The sequence below is a fragment of the Melampsora larici-populina genome, assembly GCF_000204055.1.
Source record: "Melampsora larici-populina 98AG31 unplaced genomic scaffold MELLAscaffold_292, whole genome shotgun sequence".
Lineage (NCBI taxonomy): Eukaryota > Fungi > Basidiomycota > Pucciniomycetes > Pucciniales > Melampsoraceae > Melampsora > Melampsora laricis-populina.
Genome location: NW_006769040.1, coordinates 1 through 8,258, shown reverse-complemented (window position 1 = coordinate 8,258; position 8,258 = coordinate 1). Strand labels below are relative to the sequence as shown.

At 42.6% G+C, this 8,258-nt stretch overlaps 2 protein-coding genes across 2 annotated transcripts; one reads left to right on the top strand and one right to left on the bottom strand.

Annotated features, from left to right (window-relative positions):
* Positions 1-4,382: 4,382 nt before the first annotated feature.
* MELLADRAFT_114634 (uncharacterized protein) lies at positions 4,383-5,055 on the bottom strand (the record flags this gene model as incomplete). The annotated part of the gene is made up of 2 exons (XM_007419617.1): positions 4,383-4,407; positions 4,469-5,055. 2 exons carry the CDS (start codon positions 5,053-5,055, stop codon positions 4,383-4,385), a joined length of 612 nt encoding a protein of 203 aa, XP_007419679.1.
* Positions 5,056-6,507: 1,452 nt separating this feature from the next.
* MELLADRAFT_41327 (family 15 glycoside hydrolase) lies at positions 6,508-8,042 on the top strand (the record flags this gene model as incomplete). The annotated part of the gene is made up of 5 exons (XM_007419618.1): positions 6,508-7,189; positions 7,284-7,549; positions 7,616-7,737; positions 7,811-7,880; positions 7,959-8,042. Coding segments are annotated over 5 exons (1,224 nt in total), but the record flags the coding sequence as incomplete, so codon positions are not given.
* Positions 8,043-8,258: the final 216 nt, after the last annotated feature.

Here is an 8,258-nt window from a genome sequence, read left to right as displayed (position 1 = left end):
TGTAGGTTTTGCCAGAGTTTCCAAGACTGTGTAAACTCGTCTTTCCAGCGAGGGAGGTATTGGTTACTACAATTAGTCCATCCTTGTCGGAAGAGAGGAGGAAAGGGTATTACTCCAGACTGGACGCCATAACCTACAAAGTGGTCTGTGTCAACGAAGGACAGAATGATCGGGTTTGATGGTTTGAAATCAATTCAATATGGAAGGAAGCTCCAACACAGCCATACTTCCTTGACAAGCAAGATCACTGGCCGTTCAAAAGCACTGGCTATTGCATATCCCATTGTGGGCATGCTGAGCCATGATTCTTGTGTGCATGTGATTGATTCGCATTTGAGCCGTTCAATTGCCTCCTGCACAGAAGCAAAACCTACTGACTGAGCCTTGTCTCGAGCACGGCAAGGATTACGCCGTGGTTGCGCTGGTATTGACAAGAGATCTTCGTGAGCTTTGCGATGTGTTGTCAGTTCTTCAAGTAATTTTTGTCGGACAGCCAAGTAGCTCTCAGCCCCCTTCATTCCAGTTGCTGCAGCAATTACATGATATCCACAGTGCCCGTCCGCGGGTGGATTGTAATTTGTACCAAGATAAGGTACCATTCTCTCTGGAACCTGTGCCAGGAATCTATCTTCAGCCGAAGTGTTTTTCTTTTTAAGTGATGACAGGGCAGACCGCGCCTGAATCTCAGGAACTACAGTGTTTACAAGGGTGTTGCTTTCAGAAAACAGTGCAACACCATATGATCGACTATCTTCAAGAGTTTTCTGAACCTTGGGATCGTTTGTTGATAGGCCAAGGTCTTCAGCAATCAATCTGATCGCGACCTCTGGAACTAATACTCTCTGAATAAAGATGTCGGTGGGTAAGGGAAAAGTTCGATTTTCATTGAGTGTGAGTATGTTTGATGCAGGGCTGGTGAATAACTTGTCCAGAATACTCAAAATCACTTTGAGGCCAACCATACCATAGCTATGTAAATTATTGAATCAGCCATCTTATCAGTACCTAAGAGAGTGATCTGGAAACGTACTATCCGGGTTGTTCAACATCAAACTCCTCCCAATCATTCATTGTACGATGCCTGTTGCCTTGATTCTTTTTCCACGCTGAAATTGCACGAGTAAAGAACACTGAGTCGTCTTTATGGTGCACAATTTGCAACAGGGCTTCTTCAAGCGCTCTTACACGCCTATAAAGCAGAAGAACATTGAATAGACCTGAGTACTCTTGTTCAATTGCAAAAACTTTGAATAGATGAACACCTACCCGCTCAATACTTGTGGGTCAATTGATGAGGGCCAGCCGCGCTGTTGGCCTTGTGGTATTATATTGCGCTCCCTGTCGTGCTGTTCGCATGTGGAAGCTATTTCAATATACTACGTTAGAGAATACAACAAAAACATAAAATTAGCATAAGTATCTCGAATCTGAACCGATCCACTCACCGGAAGTTCCACCGCATCTGGGTTACCAGGAAGTGGTCGCTTTTTGGCATGCGGCTTAGCAAGCTGAAATTGTAGCATCTCTTTGAACTTCTCGGAAGGTTTATCAGGTAATGGTTCGTCACATAACGGACATCTTGGTTCATCATCGGGACCCCAGAGATCTTTGTCCCAGTTCGATTCAAAACTGTCGTCGGAGTCGGGTGAGTTGTGATCCGCCTTAGTCAATAAGTCATCAAGTATGAAATTGTCCTCCAAGGGTTCGGATTCATTATCTCGGTCAGCTTTTGATGCAGAGTTCTCAACATTGAAGTTGAAAGGGGATGACGAGTCGATTTGTACACTTGATGAAACAGCTTCTTCAGATTCAATTTCATTGTCAAGCGCCATTTCCTCAGCAGTAAGTTCCTCAACCTTTGTACACCGATTAGCACGATGCCCTACCCCTTTACACTTACTACATTTGGGTGTTGCCCTTTTTTTAGACTTTTTAGGGTGTTCTGGCATTGGATAACGAGCAGCAGCTTCGGCTAGAGCAGGCGTACAGTGGTTTGCCCGGTGGCCGCGTTGGTGACACTTGCTACAGCTGTATGTCCGTTTGTTGTGCTCTTCTAGAATTTCAAAGTCAGATCTATATCGGGTGGTTGAAGTTTGTGACCGATTTTTTTGGGAATCAAGTTTAGGGCGACCTCGCACGTTTGTCCGGACTTTGGGCTCGGAAATCATCACCAGTGCATATCGGTTTGTCTCAAGCATTTCTATCTCGCTATGTACCTTGCGAAGTTGATGCTCGGGTAGGTCGGATAGGACATCAATCTTCCTTTTCATAATTGATCTTATGTTGTTGTATGTTGAAAAAGAAAGGTCAATCCCCAACTTCCACTGATCATGGAAATGATCGGGTGAAATGAGATTTCCATTAGAAACTATATCCACCAGCTCATGTGCACAAGGCATACCCCATGAACCACGAAAACTTCCAGTGCAAATGCGACTTGCACATTGGGGAATAAGAAGGTATTGCTCTTGAACTTTGAGAATGGCGTACTGTGTGATCTTGCTCGGGAGGAGACTGAAAGCTTTGGGCAGATTGCTGAGGGTTTTGTTTGTTTCATTACCCTCGTGCCCAACATACTCACTGATTTGATGTTGCAATGCATGAGAGATAGAGTGAAAGCATGAGAGAAAATCTTGATTTCCGCCAAAAATGAACAGCTTGATATGTTTATGGGCTCCCTCAACTCGGGATGTAGCTGAATTACCAAAGTGAAGTTGTGTGGATGTAAATAGAGTGACAAACTTGTGACTATGTTTCAGCCAGGTGTTTTTGAGATAATCGTAAAAGTGATGCTTTTTCGAGAATTGTGTAACTGCCTCCAGATTTGTATCATGATCTGTTTGGTTTGATGAGCAGCAGAAAGAATTCCATAGTTTCATGAATACGTCCCATTCAGCAGTGTCAACCTTGCCTTCGGCGTTCTTTACTTGACTCCGACAGTTCTTCAATAAGTTCTGGTTGATGTGCCAGATACAGAGGAGGTGATGTGAATCGGGGAAAACTGTCTGAATAGCCTTGATAAGTGCCCACTCTCGATCGGTAGTGAATGTGCTGGGTAAAATGGTTGTATCGGTATCAAATACGACTGCTCGCAGCTGGGTCAGAGCCCACTCATAAGAGGTTTCCAATTCGTTGGACATAAAGATGACGGCAAGAGTAAAGGACCGATGGGTATTTGTAGTTCCAACAACGTGAAGCATTGGGAACTTAAATCTGTTTGTCTTGTACGTGCTGTCCAATCCCAACACAGTCGGAAAGTGTCGTCCAAGCTGTATACCATCGGGACTTGCAAAGAATAAGTTGAGTATCTTGCCTTCCGAGTCAGTCTGAACTCGAGAAGCCCAATCTTTCTCTTTCATCAGGTCCATGAGACCTTGCACTGGAGTCCTTCCTCTCAACCATTGGTCTCGATGCTGTGCACGTACATTGTTGATATCTCGTATCAGTGGAGTAGGCATTGATGCATCGCGAGCTAGAACGAGTCTGATTTGCCTTGGTCTTAAGCCGGCATCAGAGAGAATACAGATCTCTTTCTTCTGGGCTTTGGTGAGCTTTCGATAGGTGGCTAGGTTTTCAGCGACTCTAAATGGGTCATGATTGTGAATGTAAGTCTCAGGTCGGTTCTTATTCATAGTGACTTTCCACAATTGTAAGCTAGTCCAGAAATTGAGAGACACTTGAAATTCACAATTCGTTTTCAGTGTAGATGTGGTTCGAATAGTTGCTTTTGACTTGTGTTCTCCAGCTCTAGAGCACGCGAGGTAGATGCGAAGGGTTTTCTTCTCCTCGGTTTTGTGACTAGTGACTGCAAGTGCATAGCCCTGGTGTCGTGCAACTGCTCGAATGTACATCAGACCATGTACCACGTTGCTGAAAGTTTTCCCAACTACCGGTCCAAGAAGTAAGCGGACTGGAGCAATACCTATATATAAAAGCTGTCATCAGATATTTTGAAGATGACTGAAATGAAAGACAGAAGTGTAAGTATTTACCTTCATCAGGCCAATCAGCATCCTTTGGAAAATTTTCTCCCATAGAAGTCAATTGGACTTCTTCAAATTCATCTTCTTCTTCATCATTGTGAACTTTTTCTACATCTCCCGCGTGTCTTACTGGATCCTCATGATGATTGGCTTCTGCCTCAGAATCTGTTTCAGAATCCCCTTCTGCATCTTCATCAGATTCTAGAATTATGTTACTAGGTGGTGGAAGATGAAATACAGTAGAAGATAAGGGTGTGTGATTTGAGCCGACAGGAGGTAAGATTGGGGTTGTTGCCTGATGATTAATTACAGTGGGTAACGGCATGACTGGAAGTTCGGGCTGTTGGTAAACTGCTGTAATTGGATCAAGCACTGGATTAATTGTCTGATTTGAACAAGTCATCTGGTTGTAAGTGTACATAGGCTGAGAAGAGATTGAGTTCGGAACTGGAGTGGTACACAATTGAATTGGGGGTCGAGAATACTGGGTGTGTGGTGGGTAGCAAGCTTCATTGCTCCAAGCATGACATGTGTCATTTTCGTGACTCGGATGCCTCAGATATGTATTTTGAATGCCTTGTGGTGGTGGTGGTGAATAACAAGATTGATGCGTCCAAAGCTGAGCCACGTGATTTGGGGGACTTGGATAAACTGGAGGTGGTTGAGGTGGTGGTGGATAACAAGCTTGATTTCTCCAAGTATGATCCCCGGGATTTTTGTAATTTGGATACACTGGGTATGTGTTTTGATCCAATTGTTGTGGCGGTAATGCATAATGAGCTTGATGGGACTGATGATGTGCCACGTGATTTTCGTGACTTGGATAAGCTGGAACTATATTTGGGTTTTGGATGTGTTTATCAGGCACTGGTGAATAAGGAGCTTGAAGGGTCCAATGCTGAGCCGCGTTATTTTCGTGACTTGTATACGCTGTAACTGGAGTTGTATTTTGGATAGTTTGTTGAAGCAAAGGCTGGTATATCTGACAGGGTTGACCAGGTGCATTTTCATATGGTGCTGATGCAGTTTGAGTCGCTGAGTAGTGTTGGTGATGGCCCGGAAAACCAGACATTTTTCATAAGTTGGCGCAGTTAAAGTTGGTGGCGGAGTGGGCGTACGTGGAGTACAATCAGTTTTCTTGAAAATCTTGTTGCACATACGTGGGATTAGGTGCAAAGGTTCAAAGACTTGCATGTCTAAACCTATGTATTCTAGCTGTATATACTCTAGACATCTAAATCACATTTCCAGAATAGGAGGGGGCGGTCACAACCTGAAATTCATGAACTCCGGGCTGGGGTTTTCACTTGACATCTGGAAAGGTTGAGAGACCGCCCGGTTGTCAAATCTTATGGGATAGAGGCTGATCGAGGCTTTTTGCTAGTGCAAGCTAGTGCAATACAGACTAAGACCGGGCGGTCAGCGCAAGTAACACCGGGCTGGATTTAGTATCATCCTGTTTTTAAATCAAATATATAGACTTGTACTGAATTTGTTTCTTGGTTTTTTTTTCTTGAGCTTACTTAAAATATACTAACATAAATAAAGATTGAAATTAATTTTGTGGATTTTTTTGTGAATGCAGAATGTAAACTTGAATTGAGATCTTTTTGATGAGTCAATAGAAATTGTATCATCTGATTTAAAAGATGTTTGTATCTGAATGTTGGCTCAGATGAGCTATAAACATCAAAGAGGTACCAAAGATGGATGTGTGATCATCTCATTTCCCTTTCTACAGCTTTCTACCTCAGGTTTGATTTATGCGCTTTTCCACAAGCAAATATTTCCCAGTGTGGCAAAATGCTTTTAGAGTGAGCTGCTGAAATTCAATTTGATCACTCTGATCAACTTGTTTTATTTCATCCCTAATAACGATGTTGAACTTGTAGACTCTTACATCTTCTATGTATACTCAAGTTTCCAACATCATTCATCATCCATGTTGTTGTTCTATTTCATTCTTGAAGAGTCCTAGGTTCCAGAAAAACCACATATGTTTTGTGGTGTTGGAGAAGCCTTGGATTTCTTCTTAGAAACATCTTGACACTTCATGAAGACTGTCTTGGAGAGAGCTCAAAGTATTGGCCCAAAATATTCAGGCCGTCTTGTTGCCAGAGTGACCCCAAATTGGCAAAAGGGATGAGAACCCGCAGTGATGACTCGTCGGGCCACGACTTATCGGGCACTGGGAGTATTTCCGCCACCGACCACATCTGCATTCTTGGCGCTCATTCTTTAGTTCGTCCGCAAGTCTCACAACAGGAGAACAAAATGCAACGAATCGTATGGGCCTCTAAAGATAATCGTAATTCCCTTGTTCAAAGGAAGTTCATCAATAGAATAGGATGAGAACAGAACCCCTGAATGGGTTTCTGCCTATAATGTATCAGTCACCTGATCATATTAATTATCAAGTTTGAACATTTCAATTAATATTCGATCAGTCATCAGGTGATCAACAAACACTACATATTTGACCAACTCGACACTACTTGATAGTTATATATTTACCTTAGAAGTCATGTCTAACATTCATCGAGATATCAAGGTCACTCATGAGGCAGAAGCTTTCTCATCTCAACAACCCAAACAATCATCAATCGACCGAATCTCGCGAAAAACCCCCCAACAACACTTGAAGAGTTTGTTGGTCTTAACCACTGTAGGACTTGTGATCTTATGGTTCAAAGATTTTTTTGAAACACCTCTCAGAAATCAAGATCCAGAAGATATAAAGCTTAACCGATGGATCGAAACTCAAACGAATATTTCATGGAATGCATTATTAGCGAACATTGGTGTCAATGGAACTTATCCTGGTGTGGTAATCGCTTCACCTTCGAAACATGAACCAGATTATTTTTATACTTGGACAAGAGATTCAGCTCTTGTGATGAAAGAAATCGTAATACGATATGAAGATGGTGATCATTCACTTTTAGAATTAATCAAATCATTTGTTTCAGTTTCAAAGCATATTCAAGATCAATCTAGATTGCATTCTACTGTTGGTTTAGGTGAACCAAAGTATTATGTTAATGGTGATGTGTTTATGGGTCCTTGGGGTAGACCTCAACGAGATGGTCCAGCCTTGAGAGCCACAACTCTAATCAGATTCGCCAATGTCTATCTTGAACGTGGTGGAGAAGAGGCTTCAAGTTATGTTCGTGAAGTATTATATGACGGAAAGTGGGAATCGAGGAGTGTTATAAAAGGTGCGGTATCAATCCGTTCATTGACACGCTACATAATTGACCGTTACTTCTCATGGGAACTAACTCTTGGATTCTTTTTCAGCTGATCTTGAGTATATCGCTTCAACTTGGTCGAAGACGTCTTTCGACTTATGGGAAGAAGTAGACGGACATCATTACTACACCTTTGCAGTCATTCAGAGCGCCCTTGCAGATGGAGTTAAATTTTCACGTCAAATGGATGACCCAGGTGCAGCAGATTGGTATCAGTTACAATTGTCTGCTATCACTCCTCGGTTAGATCTATTCTGGGATGACCAGAGAGATGTGATCATGGCTACTCAAAATTGGACATATCCATACGGTAAAGTAAGATCAAGCTTGTCACAACTGGGGATTTCATATCGTTTGACTCATCATTCACTTGATCTATAGACCTCTTGGTTAGACGTCAGCACGATCTTGGCGAGCCTACATACCGAAAACAATGACTCCCCATCGGAACCTTCATCATCTCGAATCCTAGCCACTCATCATGCGCTAGTCGAGTCTATGAGGTTAGTCATTACCTATTATAATCCGCTATCTTGTCTCATCATACTTAAGATACCTCCCATTTTTCGGTTCCAGGGATCTTTATCCCCTCAATCGTCTCTACGCATCCCGGCCCGCCAAGGCTATCGGACGTTATCCCGAAGATGTGCTTTGTTTCCTCTTTTCACCTGATCTGATTGTAGGCAAGCACTGATTGGATGTCTTCTTGACTATCATAAAAAAGGTGTATGATGGTGTCGGAAAGAGTGAAGGTAATCCTTGGTACCTCGCAACTTTAGCATGTGCTGAGATGCTATACCGAACCATTCACGACTCATACCAACTTCTAAAGCTCGATGCTTCCAAATCAATTCACATTGGTCACGAGGAACTCGCTTTCTGGAAGCAGTTTGATCATCATGACGATTTACATAGTGGTTCTGAAATCAGTATAACTAGTCATAAGATGATTAGAATTCTTTCTGAAGCGAAATTAGTCGCTGATGATTATGTAAGGATCACGAGTCATGGATCACCAATAATG